The 17,801-nt window shown below is 42.6% G+C and overlaps 1 protein-coding gene across 2 annotated transcripts in view; it reads right to left on the bottom strand.

Annotated features, from left to right (window-relative positions):
• LOC121293566 (protein HID1) overlaps positions 1-17,801 on the bottom strand; it is a 313,025-nt gene that overhangs the window by 10,341 nt on the left and 284,883 nt on the right. For both annotated transcript variants that reach the window (XM_041216610.1, XM_041216611.1), the window contains exons 12-17: positions 13,618-13,696; positions 10,269-10,433; positions 9,358-9,585; positions 8,546-8,685; positions 7,518-7,556; positions 956-1,039 (exon numbers count right to left, since the gene is read on the bottom strand). In XM_041216610.1, coding sequence (XP_041072544.1) covers positions 956-1,039; positions 7,518-7,556; positions 8,546-8,685; positions 9,358-9,585; positions 10,269-10,433; positions 13,618-13,696 — 735 coding nt within the window. The remainder of the gene's footprint in view (positions 1-955; positions 1,040-7,517; positions 7,557-8,545; positions 8,686-9,357; positions 9,586-10,268; positions 10,434-13,617; positions 13,697-17,801) is intronic.

The raw sequence follows: 17,801 nt of genomic DNA on the forward strand, positions 1-17,801 counted from the left end.
CAGAAATGCTGGCTGAATTTTGAGGTCACCTGAAACATTCCAGGTCTGAGAGACTCAGTTCCTCATTGGATAAATTTTCTTTTATTGTGTCGCACACAGTCTTTTCCACCTTCCTCCCCCTTCCATCTTTTCCTTCAATTCAGCTCCACTGATTATGGGACCAGGAAAGATGCTGGAAGCACCATAGATGCTGCCATTGTAAACCATGATTCATATGATGTAGGATGGAGAAGAGTCAAATGTAGCAGAATCAATGTTCACACTGCAAACATTCACTGAATGAACTTGAGTTGTACTGAGCCACACAGAGCAAAAAAGTCACAAATTCAATCTGTGCCCTATGCTAAAATGGAGGATTACAGCAGGGAAAGCAATAAGAAATGCTACAACTGGTCATCACCCCATGACTACTGAGAGGGACCTTCCTCATCCCCATCTCGCCGTTCTCTTGACTGCTATCCAGTGACTCACCAAGAACATGGTTGGGTGGACATTGGGAGAGGACATGCTGACAGCTTCTCCATGATATTCCCTCATGATGAAATAGTCCACCAGCAGTTCTGTAAAAGCAGAGTGTCTACTGACTACTCACCCAATCAGGGTTTAGTGTCCACTGCCTACTCACCCAATCAGGGCTCAGTGTCCACTACCTACTCAACCAATCAGAGCTTGGTCTCCATTGCTTACTCACCCATTCAGGGCTCGGTCTCCACCGCCTACTCACCCAATCAGGGCTCAGTGTCAACTGACTACTCACCCAATCAGGGCTGGGTGTCCATTACCTACTCACCCAATCAGGCCTCTGTGTCCATTACCTACTCACCCAATCAGGGCTCTGTGTCCATTGCCTACTCACCCAATCAGGGCTCGGTGTCCATTGCCTACTCACCTAATCAGGGCTCGGTGTCCATTACCTATTCACCCAATCAGGGTTCGGTGTCCATTGCCTACTCACCCAATCAGGGCTTGGTGTCCACTGACTTGCTGATGAGAGACTGGACGGTTTCCTTCTTCTCTCTGGGTTTCGTGGAATTGCCTCCTGTACAGGAGTAAAAAATGGATCAAGTTATACAGCAGACGAGTCCAGAATAGAATACAAACATCCCTACAATAAAATGATTCACATATAAGGATGTTTCCTGAAAGGCCAGATTTTCACTGGTTTATGGACTTTATTCACGTTAAAATTGGGTTGGAGTTCCAGAATATTTCAGTCAGTAATTGAACCAATGAAATATGAGCATCTAAAATTGACTCCACTCTCTTCCTCCTGTCACCTCGATTTGCTCATCTTGAGCTAGCTGTGCCTGGTGTGCAGCTGAGTTGTAAAAACAAGGCAGGTCCTGGGGTGAGCCACATAGCATACTGACTGCAATGGATATCTTTCAGACAGCACAGAGACTGAGTGGGACATTGTCTAGTCTGATACGATTGCACTGTACTCCACTGTGAGACAATGATGCACCTGTATCCATCAGTACTGTACCCCAGTTTGTTTGCAGCTTAAAGTGATACATCCAGACCTGAAGCAAGTTTAGAAGCAGTGGATCTCTAATTATACAGATTGATGTGTTCACAGTTCCAGTGAACAAAGCCAGATAGTTTACTAACATTGCTTCCTGTGGTGCCCCGATTTCTTGGTATGTATTCCTGGATGATAGGGCTCCATACTGGGACTGTAAATTCTCTAACGTTACCCCAGTATGGAAACCTGACACCATATTTCACTAAGGGTGCAGAATACTTTATGCCAGCTGATTTACGGCTACCTGGGATTCAGGCAATTAAACAGCTCTTATTGTAAATCTTTCTACAGGTTTTCATTGTGATATCTCGTAAAGATATCACTCTTGTATGATATGAAGGAAATGGCAGGATTATTAACATGAGTCCATACCTTTGTGATGTGAGATTGGTGATGGAGATGGCCAATGGTTGACTGTCTCACAATTAACTGGTACTGGGTTTTAAAATATGCCCTCTGTACTGTGCACACACCCAGAGGACTTCCGATAATGAATGGTCATTAAAACAAAGAGTATGAAGCATTCCACCATCAAACATATTCAACCCCTTGAAGCTGTTCTGCCACCATTCAATTAGATCATAACAATTAGATCATAACTGATCTGTATCTCGACTTGTTATTTGTCTCTGCTGCTTAATCCTGATACTCTCACCCAACATAAATCTGTCGGTCAGACCTGAAAGCTCTAACTGACCTCAAATATCCAGTCTTTTGTGGGAGAGGATTCCAGATTTCTACCATCAGCTGTGAGGAAGTGCTTTCTGACATTGCCCCGAAACACTTCACTCTGGTTTTAAGGTTACGCAATGTTAAACTTCTGACAGCCAATTAGTGAAGGAGGAGATCAGAAAGTCAATCTTTATTCAGTTTTAAACTTATTCACAAAGTGAAACATTAGAAATGTATAGCTCCTAACTCTACAATCGACCAGTGTCAATAAGTATCTCTTTGTATGTGCTCAAATAATTGTTCAAATGAGTGCCCATCACTTCTATATCCTTAACCTTAATTTTTACAATTAACAATGCTCCCTTGTTCTGAACTTGCCCAGAGGAAATAGTTTATTTCCATCTACCCAGTTGAATCCTTTCAACATTTCAAACACATTGAAGTCAAATATTTTAAACTCGAGGGAATACAAGCTAAATTTCTGCAACCTATCTGCATAATTTAATCCTTTGTATCCACTGAGCTAAAAAAGTAGTTTGTACTCTTCATGTAAAATCTACTTCCAGATTTTGGAGTGCAGGGTTGGTGTTGAAAGTCCTCCAAGTATACGCATAGTACAGAGAGCATGTTTTAACAGTAACCAGTAAATTGTGAGACAGTCAAACCCCATCATCAATCTTTCTATCACAAAGATGTGGACTCATGTTAATAATCCTACCATTTCCATCATTTCGTACAAGAGTGATATCTTTATGAGATATCTCAATGGAAACTTGTAGAAAAATTTACAATGAGAAAGCTGTTTAACTGTCCAAATCCCAGGCAGCCGTAAATCAGCTGGCAGAAAGTACACCACACCCTCATCAGTATCCTCAGTGAAATGTACTGCGGTGTCAGATTTCCATTCTATGTTCCTGCCAATCCATTTCCTCTTGATTAATTAGCGATTGAGCCCCATTCTCCATTTTGTGCAGTTCTAATCTGGACCCAATTACACAAATGTCTTTTGGAAAGCTGTCACATTTTCCTCCCCCATTCTAGTTGGTTTTGGATTGTGTTTTGGACTGGCTGCTCAGTTTCTCAGTTCAACACTCTACACATTGGTGGATTAGTCCCACTGACCTCTTACAGTAATATATTATGATATTGGTTTACAGTCAACACACTAATGAACACTAGCTCATTATAGCATTTTGTTAACTTTCTTTAAATTGCTTCATCACATTTGGCACTGGAGGTAACTGAACAGTGTGGCATATAAATCCTGTCCTGAATAAGGTAGTATGGTCATGATGTATGAGATATACAGTCAAGCCAGACTAGACTGGGGGCCTTAAATATAAAATATTCACTAAAAAATCCAAGTGTGAATTCAGGAGAAACTTCTTTACCCAGAGAATGGTTAAAATATGAACTCAACACAGCAGGGAGTAGATGAGGTGAATAGCATAGTTGCATTTAAGGGGAAGCTAGATAAATAACATATGGAAATTAAAGATTAGAAAAATACGCTGATGGGGTGAGAGAAGGCTCATATAGAATATAAACACTGCCACAGACCAGCCAGGATCATGATAAGGGCATTGGAGGCAGAATCCTCACTACTAGTTAGGCCTCATCATGAGTCAGAAAAAAGCCACACAGGGAGCTAGTAGCTCTCATCAGGGCTTGTCACATCAACAAGATAAAAAACAGGTTCAGCATGATCTTTGCCACTAACTGACAATCAATATAGGGAGTGTTTTCTCTACAAGGGCTAGAAGCTGTGGCAACAATGAGGAGTGTTGGAAATTGATGCAAGCATGTGCTAAAGACCTACATATTATATACTAAATACCCAGGACTTGTTTTTATTCGTTCATTCACGGGACGTGAGCATCGCTGGCTAAGCCAGTATTTATTGCCCATCTCTAATTGCCCTTGAGCAGGTAGTGGTTAGCCACCTTTTTGAACTGTTGCAATATGTGTAGTGTAAATACAGGAAGGGCATTCCCAATTTTGACCCAGCGACAGTGAAGAAATGGTGATATACTTCCAAGTCAGGATGGTGGGGAACTTGCAGCTGGTGGTGTTCCCATGCACCCGCTGCCCTTGTCCTTCGAGGTGGTAGAGGTGTGGGTTTGGGAGGTGTTATTGAAGGATCCTTGACGAGATGATGCAGTGCATCTTATAGATGGTACACACCGCAGTCACAGTGTGTCAGTAGTGGAAGGAGTGAATGTTTAAATGGTGGATGGGATGCTGAAAAAGTGGGCTGCTCTGTCCAGATGATGTCGAGCTTCGAGGGTTGTTACAGCTGCAATCATCTAGGCAAATGGAGAGTATTTCATCACACTCCTGACTTCTGCCTTATCAGCTGGAAGTCAGCTCTTTGATCCATGTTTGGACCAAGGCTATAGCGAGGTCTGGAACCAACTGATTCTGGCAGAACCCAAACTGAGCATCGGTGAGCAAGTTATTGCTGAGTAAGTACCAATTGATAGCACTGCCACTGACACCTTCTATCACCTTGCTGATGATTGAGAGTAGACTATGATGCAGTAATTGGCCAGATTGGATTTGTCCTGCTTTTTGTGGACAGGAAATATCTGGGCAATTCTCCTCATTGTCAGCTAGATATCAGTGTCGTAGTGTACTGGAATAGCTTGGCTAGAGGCGCAGCTAGTTCTACAGCACAAGTCTTCAGTACTACAACTAGGATGCTGTCATGGCTCATATCCTAAATTTTGCAATCGCAAAGGCTGACACTCCAGTACAACACTGAGGGGGCGTGCTGCTCTGCTGGAGGTGCCGCTTTTTAGATGAAATGCTAAACCAACTTCCTGTCTGCCCTCTTCAGTGGATATAAAGGATCCCATGGTACTATTTCAGAAAAGAGCAGGAAAGCTATCTGCGGTGTCTTGGTCAATATTTATCCCTCAATCACATCACCAAAACAGATTATCTGGTCACCATCACATTGGGAGCTTGCTTTGTGCAAATTAGCTATCATGTTTCCTACATTTCAACATTGACTGCACTTCAAACATAGTTCATTGATCGTAAAGTGCTTTGGGACATTCTTAGGTCATGAAAGGTGCTATATAATTGCATGCTCTTTCTTTTCTCTCTCTTCTCCTCAGCCCCTGCCAACCCTCACCATAACTATAGGTCCGAAAGGGGAGAATCACATTGGGGTGGTTATAAAGTATTTGCTAGCTGTCTGGATTATTTGATTGGAACATTCTTGAGACAACACATTGTCATCTGTGTAATATATTACATAAGATAATGAGACACTGTATATCACAGCTTGAAGAGTTCCCATATTTAGGTTGAGAGTATCTGAATAGTCAGACACGCCTCACCAGTGAGTTCCCAGGCCTGAAACAGTCCACTCAAGAAATATATTATATGTCCCTTCCTCCACCTAGACTATCAAATACCCAGATTCAAGCTGGTAAATAATTCACCCAATCCTAGCCCAAGTGCCACTTTCCATGACCACTGGTAATTCAACATTTTGGGAACCACAGCTGTGCCTGATCTTGTTCCAATTTTCCACCAGTTACTTAGCACTTAATCCAAACTGGCACTTCAGTGCAGTAGTGAGGGAGTTCTGCACCGTCAGAGGTCCCATCTGCCCTCTCAGGTGGACCCAAAGGGTTTCACGGCACGACTTGAAGAAGAGCATGAAAGTGCTCTCTGGTGTCCTGGTCAGCATTTATCCCTCAACCAACATCACTAAAATAGACTACCTGGTCATTTACCACATTGTTGTTTGTGGGAGCTTGCTGTGCGCAAACTGACTGCTGCATTTACAACTTACAACAGTGACTACACTTAATAAATTCATTTCTTCTTTCTTTATTACTGCAGAGAAAATCACATACAATGGAATGGCCAGTTGAAAAGAGCAGTTACTCATGAGTGACTGGGTGGACAACTGAAGGCTCAGGCTAAGGTGGGGAGGCCATGTGCACAACATCCAACTCTTAAAGGTGCAATATTCAACATTGCTTTTCCAGATTGATAATGGGGGTAAGCAATGAGGTAACAAAAGGCACCACAACTGGCCAGCAAGTTAATTTGTGAGGAAAGGGTTAGAGATGCTTAGTTGGAAAGGTTGGGGTACATTAGTTGAAGTTCAAGATCAGAAAAGGAACAAACAAATTCAATACAAACAAACTACCTGTGGTAAATGGTTTGCAACTCAGGGAACTTATAAATCAAATCAGTAAATTACTGTCTGTGGTATAGGGTTCAGAACTCAGGGAACAGGGTTAAAATACAGGTGTAGGGAAGTCAGAGAACTTTTTCATCCAAAATGTCACTCAGCTACAAAATAGGTTATCGGGGAGGATAGTAAAATGGTCAAAGATTAAAAAGATGTGTTTCTGGAGAGAGAAGGGATTGCCAGAATGGACTGGAAGATATGGTGAGAAGGGGGATAGAGTGAGAAGAGGTTAATGGGGTTGCTCTATGAAAATGGTCAGTCTCATTTGGTCTATTGGTTGACTCCTGTTTCTATAGTCTTGGGGTAATAGGATAATTAAGGAATTATTTGCAAAGATTTAATATAATCTCTTCAAGCAAATCTTAAAACATTCCAAGGGTTTGAAATGATTAAAAATTGGAATCGCGTGCATTATCCGCATCATATTCAAACTTTTGAAATGTCCTGTGGTCAGAATGTACACAAAGTGTGATGGTAACACTGACTATTACTATTAATTGGTAGCACTGCTGCTGTTATTCCTACCACTGCAGGCAGTGTGGTCAGTCAAACAGCTTTGCCCATTTTATACCCATCAGTTTATAATCTTTTTTATTAATTCTTGGGATGCAGGTGGCACTGGCAAGGCCAGCACTTATTGTCCATCCCTTAATGCTCTTGAGACAGTGGTGGTAAGCCACCTACAAAAGATTGGCTTGATAGGCCATTTCAAAGTGCAGTTAAGAGTCCACCACATTGCTGTAGGTCATGAGTCATATATAGGACAATAATGAGCCAGAAGGGGTTTATGACAATCCAGTGGTTCCATGATCATTACGGGACTGGCATTTTATTCCTGACTTATCAATTAATTTAAGTTAAATCTCCATGCTATGGTGGGATTTGAACTCATACCTCTAGAGCATTAGTCCAGGCCTCGATTAGTCCAGTAACATAACAACAATGCCACAGATTGGCTTGTATTTTAGTCACTGAACTGGGGCCTTCAGGCCACAGGGGAGTAAGTATATCAGACTAACACTGTGTCCCAACAAAATAAAAGCCGACTGAAAGGAGTACGCAAAGAAAACAATCTACAGTTTACACAAGTCAGTCTTATCTTACCCAGAATGTTCTGCAGGAAGAGGCAGCAATCGCATCCCCCTGGTGGTGGAAAGAGATACGCATTATTTCATAATTGAATCTCTCCACAACATACGGACCTGACAACAAGACACACAGACTTTACGATACTCTTGCTGTGTTCAATCTCTCCTCCCATCCCGTTCCTGAAACTACTGATTCAGAGAATGATTCCACAGATTCCACATGCCATCTCTCCCCATTTGCCTCACCTTCAGTGACCACTTTTCATGTCTATGTTTATCTAGATTAGTGATTAATAAACATTTTTCTTGTGTTGGCAACACTCTGCAAATCTTAACACAGCTCAAAACAGCATCGGTCAACCATTGAGAGGAATGCAGCAATGTTGCAGAAAGCTTATTCACACATAAAGCAGAAGCTAGTGAACAAAAGAAAAAGTGCAGAACTCTTGATAACCTCAACTACTCCCTGGGATCTCCTGACAGAGAACTTAAGATCCAGCGACTCCAGGGTGAAAACTTATGACAAGTTATTAAACTGCAGAGGGCATCACACCAAGACTGAGCCCTACCTTCACCCAGTAGGGGTCACTGGAGAGCGAGCGTGAGCATTCGTGTGAGGTGCCGACAGGATCACTCCTGACTCTGAAACCCTCTCCCACTCTCTGGTGATGTAGTTACGCTTTTCAGCAACAGGACTACAGTTGTATAATGGATATACTCTCTGAAGTCACCTGGTAAACCATTCAGTTGTTTCAAATCCCTGTCAGCGGTTCAAGGCTCACCATCAGCTTCTCAGAGAAACTAGCGATGGACAATAAATGCTAGCCTTGCCAGTGCCACTCAAATCCTGAGAATAAAGTAATGACAGCAAGCCAGAGTCCTTCCAATTTTCCATGGGATTATCTTGATATTTCCTGGCCTGGCTGATAGTGAGGCATGAAGAATAACCTTTATGACAAGATACACCAGTTGCCATGGAACTGACCCCAGCCTTCTCAGGAGAACTGGGGAAGGAATAGTTTCAGCTGTTGGAAACCCACTTACCCCACTTGAAGACTCTGTGTCACTGGCTAACGTAACTGGGTGGTCCTCAGTGGGGGCGGCAGCCTGATCCTGACCCTGATCCACCCGGCTCAGCGTCCCATCCTCTGAAACCTGTGATTTCTCTGTCAGTTTATCAATACCTAAACATAAAGTGATGAGAGGCAAGCTCAGTAATAGCCATCCAATACCGACCAACTTGGGGAAGGGAGCACAGTTAAATACTGACCAGTAGACAGGGTGTGGGAATGGGGAGGGGAAGTGGTAGGGGAGGTCATGGATAGAAATGGGACAGTCCAAAGTGACACGGTCTGAAACTGATCACTTGGGGATAAGGGGAGCAGTATGAAACTGACCAGTCCTGCAGTACAGTCCAATAGTGATCTATCTGGATGAGGGAGGGGGGGAACAGTCTGACAGTTGCGAAGAGGCTGGTGTTGCATCGATACTGGACCCGGATGTTGTGGCTGGGCTGGTGTTGAATCGATACCGTACCCAGTGATACAACTGGGCTGGTGTTGCGATTGGGCTGGTGTTGTATCGAGACTGTACCCAGTGTTGCAACTGGGCTGGTGTTGTATCGAGACTGTATGCAGTGTTGCAACTGCGCTGGTGTTGTAACTGGACTGGTGTTGTATCGATACTACATGCAGTGTTGCGATTGGGCTGGTGTTGTACAGAGACTGTACACAGTGTTGCAACTAGGCTTGTATTGTATCCTCATTGTACCCGGTGCTGTGACTGGACTGGTGTTGTGTTGATGCTGTACCTGGTGTTGCAATGAGGCTGTACCTGGTGTTGCAATGAGACTGTACCTGGTGTTGCAATAAGACTGGTCTTCAATGTGCCGGGCTCTGCAGGGGCTGCAGGCCGGGATCCTTCCATGGACATTCCCTCCTGTGAGTTAGTCCGTGAGATGGGCTCAGTCGACTTCTTCTTCTTTTGCAGGGCTTTCTGGATGGCAGCAGGGTCTGTCGGGAGATTGGCCAGTTGGTGGAATACATTGCGTTTCCGAATGATGGCGTAGACCAAGTTTGAATTCCCTGTAAAAAGAACAAGTGGTCTCAGTTGGCACATACACAAATCTAATACAGGGTGGAAATAGCCATCTTATCTTGACATAGCTTTCTTTGTCGCAATTATTTTTAAAAGTTATTCCACCTCACTGAGCATCCATAACATTGTCCATTGTCCTAGTCAGGTTGTGCACTAAAATATGCACAACATTTGAGACTGGTTTCAGAATACAAATCCCAACACCCACTTGACTTCAGCACTCATCCTCCCAAAAACAATCTGTATTCCATCACACACTTCCAGTGCAGGTAGAGAATGGGTCAGATACAGAGTAAATTTCCCCCTACACTGTCCCATCAAACATTCCCTGAACAGGTATAGAACGGGTTTGATAAAGAATAAATCTCCCTTTACACTATCCCAAACACTCCCAATGCAGGTACAGAATAAAGCTCCACTTGCACCGTGGAGCAACATTACATCAACCACACAAGATTTCCTCCCACTATGCCGGCATGAATTTATTTTCATTTCCAACAACAATCAGTTTGCTGTGTCTCTGTGTGACAGCCAGTATAGGATTACAGGTACAGGCCATCTATGCTGTCTCCTTATCCTGCCCCTGTTCATTTGGTTTCCTTTAAGGCCCCTTTTGACAATCAGATTAATTTACAATACAATTTCCAGACAATGACCAGGAGATACTTACCATCAAACTGGTACTGGATGATGTTATTGAAGACCTCAAGGAGGAAGAAGACTAGATGGTGGTTCTGGGATGCTGTGAAGAGGAACCATGTTGTAGAGAAGGCTTCCAGTAGGTGCAGTAGCTTGTTTGCGGCAACCATAGACAAGCTCTTCAGATAGGGGGAAACTGGGATGAGAAACAGAGTGTGCTCAATGAATTCATGCAAACCATTCCAAGCCAGCTGCTGGTAGCTGTTTGATACAATTTAGTGGCTTGTCAGGCCATTTCAGAGGGCAGTTAAGAGTAAACCATGTTTGGTGTGAGACTGGAGTCACATACAGTCCAAACCAGGTAAGGATGGCAGGTTTCCTTCCCGCAAGAACCAGTTATGTTTTTACAACAATCCGACAGCTTTACGAGCACTTTTACTGACAACAGCCTTTTATTTCCAGGTTTTTAAAAACTGATTACAAATTCTGTTGCCCATGGGTAGACTGAACTTCTCCTCTGGATTATTAGTCCGTAAAAGCACACTGCTGTACACTGCTATACCTAAATCATTTTAAACTTTAAACAATCAAATTGACTGCATTCTATCCAAAATAACTGTGTTCCATCCATTCAAGCCGATGACAACATCAATTCAATTGAATTATTCAATTATCATTAATCAATTTCAGCTTTTCTCTCTAGAGAACACTTCCCTCTCATATATGGACTTCAAACAGTTGTCTTCAAGCAGTGCAGTTCAAATTGAAACACATTCTTCCCATTTGTCATCTCATGGGGTTGGATTTTCTGGTGGGCTTCTGAACATCACTGTCAGGCTCCAATGGGGGTCAGATGCCTGAAATGTGTGGGACACATTACTCGGTGTGATTTTCCCTGGAGCCAATGAATGGCCAGGGAGCAGGCTCGCCATCCAATTAAGGATGGTAGGCAGGCTCTTGAAGCTGGAGGACCAATCAAATGCCTTCCAGCTGGAGAGCAGCAGCAGAATGCCATGGCAGAAAAGTGAGAGAGCGGGATCTTCAAAACAAGGTGCCCTAATCTCCAACTTCTTGAAAACATAAATTTAAAAAAAGGTCTTTGCAGTCGGGTCACTGCTGTGGATGGGCGGGCAGGACTCTGACTCTAAGCTTGCCTACAGTGCTGGCAAGGTTGGTCTGCTGCCATGGGGCCAACTCCAGGCAGCTAAGCTGACCACTGCCTCTTTGAACCTGGAGGCCAACTGGAAAATCACGGTCGGCTTCCTTCATTTGGCCTTAAGAGGCCTTTAACCAGCTGCTAACCCCACTGTCACATGAAGGCAAGTAGTCCTGCCACGTCCCCAACCTGTTTCTGGAATAATGGCCCCAGGGTGAGATGGAGCTGGAGAACCAGCATGCCGACTGGCATTCAATCTTCAATGCCCTCCCACCCACTCCATCCCTGGCCCTGGTGGAGGCTCAAAATGCAACTCAAGGTGATTAAATGAAGTTTGATTAAATCCTGTCCAACTCAAACCTGCCCCTTCTTCTACAGCCTTCAAGTTTTTTCCAACTCAAGCTTGATGCTACTGCTACTTGCCGCTCTGCTGCTCATTCCTCGACCTCACTGACGTCCTGCATTATTGGCCTTGCCCATCATTTAAGTTTCTCAATAGTTTAAAGAAAAGCAAAATTGGTAAATTGGAAATTCAGTGATGGGAATGAAATGTAAGCAATTCAGCAAAAGGCTCTTTGCAGTAAGGGGTAAGATCGAGAAACAACAGGGTTGATCTTGACCTTTTGCGATATTTTAAAGTGAGCAATAGTAAATCAGTGGTCCCGTTTTTCATTTCCACTGAAATAAACAAAAGTGAAAGTCAATGGAAAGTTAGGTTTGAACTCATCATCGTCCATTTTACACAATTGCACAAGGTCCAGATTGAACCCCAATGTGTGCTCAATGTGATAAATGCATCAATCCTGTAACAAGGGGTAATAGTAATCTTTTTTAAATTTAGGAATTTAGTTCCTAGGTCCCTGCTCCACTCTGTACAATTTTAATTAAAAGCTGTCTCAGATGTCATTTATTTTATCCTTATTATTACTTTCTCCCTCTCAAGCGCAACAAACATGAGCTGTTCCAGGCAATGGACAATGTGCAGTGATCAGTAGATTAATGCACCATCCACAAAGTCCAGAGACAGCACATGTTCCTGGTTCCATGTCCAATCTGCAATCAATCAGTTGATCTCAGCTGGGGGCAGCCACTGGCGTGGTACAAGCAGCTTCAGTGTCCATAGTTAGTGAAGGAAAGGAAACAAAACTCAGCTGGAGTCCCTTACTCTGATCAATGGTGATTAAATAATTCAACTAAATTGATGTTGACTGGGTGCGGTAGTGTCATGGGTATGTAGGATTCAGACATTTTGTGCTACTTTTACTGTTCACTTTATTTCAGGTGGTACGGACCCCTCGAGCTAGATCTCATTTCCTGGTCTCCAGCTCAATCTGACTCCACTTTCTGTTCAATCGGCACCACCTACTGTACATTCTGTGAAGCTGCATGTCATCCCAACCTTCCTGACTTATTAAGGGGTAGATTTAATGAATGAGCCAAGCTAAAGGACATAAGCGTTTCCTGGAAATGTGTTTTCCAATTTTCCATCTATTCACTTTAATGCAGAGGACAATGTGTGGACAACACTGAACTCTGTGCCCCAGTTTCCAAGATGCTACAAAATGACATAATTTGTAAAATTTTCCCCTACAATTGCAGAATACATTAGGGGCATTTTGTTTCTCTCCAGCTATAGCCCAGATCAATAAGTTAAGAGATAGTAAGAGAGAACACGAAGCTTATCAGGTTCAAAGAAAACATCTGCACTTAAGAAAGAACTTGCATTGATATACCGTCTTTAATAACCACAAGATGTCCTAAAGCAATTTACAACCAATGAAGTACTTTTGAAGTGTAATCATTGTTGCAATGTAGGAAACATGCAGCAGTCAATTTGTGCACAGCAAGATTCCACAAACTGCAGTATGATAATGACCAGATAATCTGTCTCACTGATGTTGTTTGAAGAGTAAATATTGGTCAGGACACGGGATAACTCCCTTTTCTTCAAAACAGTGTCATGGGGTCATTTATGTCCACTTGAGATGGTGGATAAAGCCTCCATTGAACATCTCATCTAAAAGATGACACCTCTGATGGTGCAGCACTCCCTCAGTACTACACTGTAGTGTCGCTGGATTGGGGATTGAACCCACAGCCTACTGACTCAGAGGAGAGAGTGCTACCACTGAGCCACAGCTGGTAAGATAGCAAACATCTGCATGTAAATTTCATACAACAATGGGCGACCAACCAAAAACATTAGTGTTCCCTCAAGACATACCATTAACAACGATCGTCAGCAGACAGTCAAACAGGGGCTGTAGACGCTGGTGCCCACTTGTAATAATCTTGTGAAACACCTGTCACAAAAGAAACATCAGTCAAAATGCCAGGCAAACAAACTTTCTACCCCTTCACCCACTGCGACCCGCTCTATTCCTCTCTTCATACACTCCCTGACAAAGGCAAAATCCTCACCATGAAAGTCTTGAACCTCCAAGTTCTCAACCTCTTCCAGTTCCACATTGCATCCCTTCTACTCCTCCCCTCTCCCTTGGTTTCATTGTTAGTCACAAACTGTTAGCTGCTGTTCTCCTGCACTCACAAAACCCACTTGCCCCCCACCCTTTCCAACTACATCTACGGTCACCTGTCCTCATCATTCTCATTGCTGTTCAATAGTGGGGGGGGGGGTGCGCGGGTGGGAACGGTGGGACCTGTATCACCTTATCAGGACCAATCTTGTGGTAGGGACGTTTTCTCGTGCCCTTGAGGATGAGAACCTGAGCACTGATTCAGCAGGGAGAGAAATAAGTTGGAAATGGAAAGCATTTAATTATTAATCAAGGATAGAAGGCAGAGCAGGCAAAGGAAAGAAAGTGAGAAAATAAACAAGGGAGCTTGGCAGTGCTAAAAGGTACATATTTAAAAATAAAGAGTCAAATGTTTACAAAAATTTTTTAAATTAAAATGAAAAAATGTTTTAAAAAGTTTACAAAATTATGAGGGGCATGGACAGAGTAGATAATCAGAAGCTTTTTCCCAGGGTGAAAGAGTCAGTTACTAGGGGACATAGATTTAAGATGAGGAGAAAACAATAGAGGAGATGTGCGGGGCAAGTTTTTTTACGCAGAGGGTAGTGAGTGTCTGGAATTCGCTGTCAGAGGAGGTGGTGGAAGCAGGTACGATAGTGGTGTTTAAGAGACAGCTTGACAAATACATGAATAGGATGGGAATAGAGGGATACGGACCCTGGAAGTGCAAATGTTTTAGTTTTAGTTGATCGGCGCAGGCTTGGAGGGCCAAAGGGTCTATTCCTGCGCTGTACTTTTCTTTGTTCTAGTGAATAAGGCAGGGGCAGAGAGCTGAGGGCACAGGTAGACAGCAGAATGATATTAAAGCTAATACTGAAACATGGCTTAAAGAAGGACAGGAATGGCAGCTCAAAATCCCTGGTTACAGGACATTGAAACAGATAGGAGGATAAAAAGGAGAGGATTACAACATTGATTAAAGAAACAATCACAGCTGTACTGAAGGATGTTATTCTAGTAAGTGAATCTTCAACCTCCCTAATGGTAACTGACATAGAATCCGCGTAAAGGGCAATCAGGGTGCAGATTCTTAAAGTTAATTCAGGAGGATAAACAGGTAGTTCTCTTTTCTCTTGGGGTAAAAAAAAGGCTCAGGGGTGACCTAATAGAGATCTTTAAGATTATGAAAGGCTTTGATAAGAGTTGATACAGAGAGGATGTTTCCTCTTGTGGAGAACAACATAATTAGAGGCCATCAATATAATCACCAAGAAATACAATAGGGAATTTAGGAGAAACTTCTTTATCCTAAGAGTGGTGAGAATGTGGAACTCGTTATCACAGGGAGTGGGTGAAATGAAAAGAAAAGATGTATTTAAGAGGAAGCTAGAAAAGCAATTGAATAAGAAGAGAATAGAGGGTTACGATGGTAGATTTAGATGTGGAAAATGGGAGGAGGCTCAAGGGGAGCATAAACACCAGTGTGGACCAGGTGGTCCAAATGGCCTGTTTCTGTGCTGTATATCCTATGTACGTAAATCTAAATATGTAAAGAAGAACTTTTTTACCTGGTATGTAGCAAGCCCAATAAAACAAGGGGCATTTCTGCACTTGCTTTTAAGGAATTCAATTGGGAAGGTGGAAGCGGTATCAACTGGAGAGCTTTTGAGTTGTAGCAATCATATTAGATTTAGCATAGTTAAGGGAAAAGATAAAAAGTAACCAAAAGTAAAGGTTTCAATTGGGGAAAGGCCAATTTTACTAAGAGATGTTATTTGATGAAAGTGGACTGGAAATGGTTCCTTGAAGGTAAACCAATTTCGGAACAGTGGGAGGTATTCAAAGGAGGATATAAAGAAAGCTCTGAACAAATATGTTCCTGGAAAGAAAAACAGTGGAACACCCAAATCTAGGTCCCCCTGGATGTCCAGAAGTATAAATAATGGCATAAGACAAAATGGACAAATGCGGGTTAATTTTAAAAAGCCAGCATGGATTTCTTAAGGGACAATCATGTTTAATGAACTTGCTGGAGTTTTGAAGAGGTAACAGCAAGGGTTGATGAGGGCAATGTAGGTGATGTGATGTACATGGACTTCCAAAAGCCACTTAATTGTGCCACACAACAGGCTTATGAGCAAAATTATAGCTCATGGAATAAAAGGGACAGCAGTAAATTGTCACTCAGCCAATTCTGTATCAGAATAGTGGTTAACTGATGTTTTACGGGTTGGAGGAAGTTTTGTCATGGGGTTTCCCAGGGGTCAGTGATGGGACCCTTGCTTTTCCTGATGTACATTAATGACTGAGACCTTGGTGTACAGGGCACAATTTCAAAGTTTGCGGATGATATGAAACTTGAAAGCATTGTAAATTGTGAAAAGGAAAGTATAGAACTTCAAAAGGTCATATACAAGTTGGTGGAATGGATGGACAGGTGGCAGAAGTTGTTCAATGTAGAGAAATATGAAGTGATTCATTTTGGTAGTAAGAACATGGAGAGACAATGTAAAATAAAGGGCTTAATTCTAAAGGTATTGCAGGAGCAGAAGGACATGGGCGTATATGTGCATAAGTGAGAGCGTGGTTAATAAAACATACAATATCCTCAGCTTTATTAATAGGGGCATAGAGTACGAGGGCAAGGAAGTTATGTTGAATTTTTATAAGACATTAGTTTGGTCTCAGCTGGAGTATTGCATCCAGTTCTGGGCAGTGCACTGTGAAAGATGTGAAGGCATTGGAGAGAATGCAGAAAAGATTCATGAGAATGGTTTGGAGCGAGGAACTTCAGTTATGAAGGTAGATTAGAGAAGTTATGACTGTTTTCCTTGGATAAAAGATGGTTGAGAGATTTGATGGAGGTATTCAAAATCATGAGGGGTCTGGACAGAGTAGATAGGGAGAAACTGTTCCCACTCATGAAAGGATCAAGAATGAGAGGGTACAGGTTTAAACTGGTAAAAGCAAAAGCGATACGAGGAAAAGCATTTTCATGCAGCAAGTGGTTAAGGTCTGGAATGCACTGCCTGAGAGTGTGGTGGTGGCAGATTAGCTGAAGCATTCAAAAGAGAATTAGACTTATCTGAAAAGGAAGAATGTGCAGGGTTACAGGGAGAAGGCGAGAGAATGGCTGTAAGTGAACTGCTCATTCAGAGAGCCAGTGCAGACACAATGGGCTGAATGGCCTCCTTCTGCACTGTAACAATTGTGTGATTATGTGAAAAAGCCAAGAATATAATAACTGCAGGGTTGAAATTAAAAAGGAAATTGGGAAAGCAAAGAGAAAATATATTGGCAAGTAATATAAAGGAAAACCCAATGGTGGAAATTCATAAAGAGCACGAGGATAACTAAGGAAAGGGTAGGGCCTATCAGAGACCAAAAAGATAACTTGGGTGTGGAGGCGGAAGACATGGGCATGGTTCTTAATGAATATTTTGTCCCTGCCTTCACAAAGAGGGGGATGATGCAGACATCATCGTCAAGGAGGAGAAGGTTGAAATATTGGATAAGATGAACATAGTGAGAGAGGAAATATAAAGGTGTTTAACGGCTTTACAAGTGGATAAATCACCAGGCACATATGAACTGTATCCCAGCCAGTTAACAATAACAACTTATAACTAGATCACACCTCTAACATAATGAAACATCGCAAAGCACTTCACAGGAGAAGATTTGTCCTGGTCTCGCAGGGAGAAGAGAACCTGCTGAATAGCCAGGAGGACTTTGGGACTTATCTACAAAGCTACATATCGCTGAGATTGTGCTGTAACGTATTCATACACATAGCATGGGATTTTTGGATGTGTTATTAATGGGAAAAGTACCTTTTCTGTAGTGTATTAGTTGCCAACTACGTAATGTTTAGTTGATGCTGATTTTATTTTTCCTGTTGCAGTAAAAGTCTTAAAACGTGAAATCCTCT

The sequence above is a fragment of the Carcharodon carcharias genome, chromosome 22 (assembly GCF_017639515.1).
Source record: "Carcharodon carcharias isolate sCarCar2 chromosome 22, sCarCar2.pri, whole genome shotgun sequence".
NCBI lineage: Eukaryota > Metazoa > Chordata > Chondrichthyes > Lamniformes > Lamnidae > Carcharodon > Carcharodon carcharias.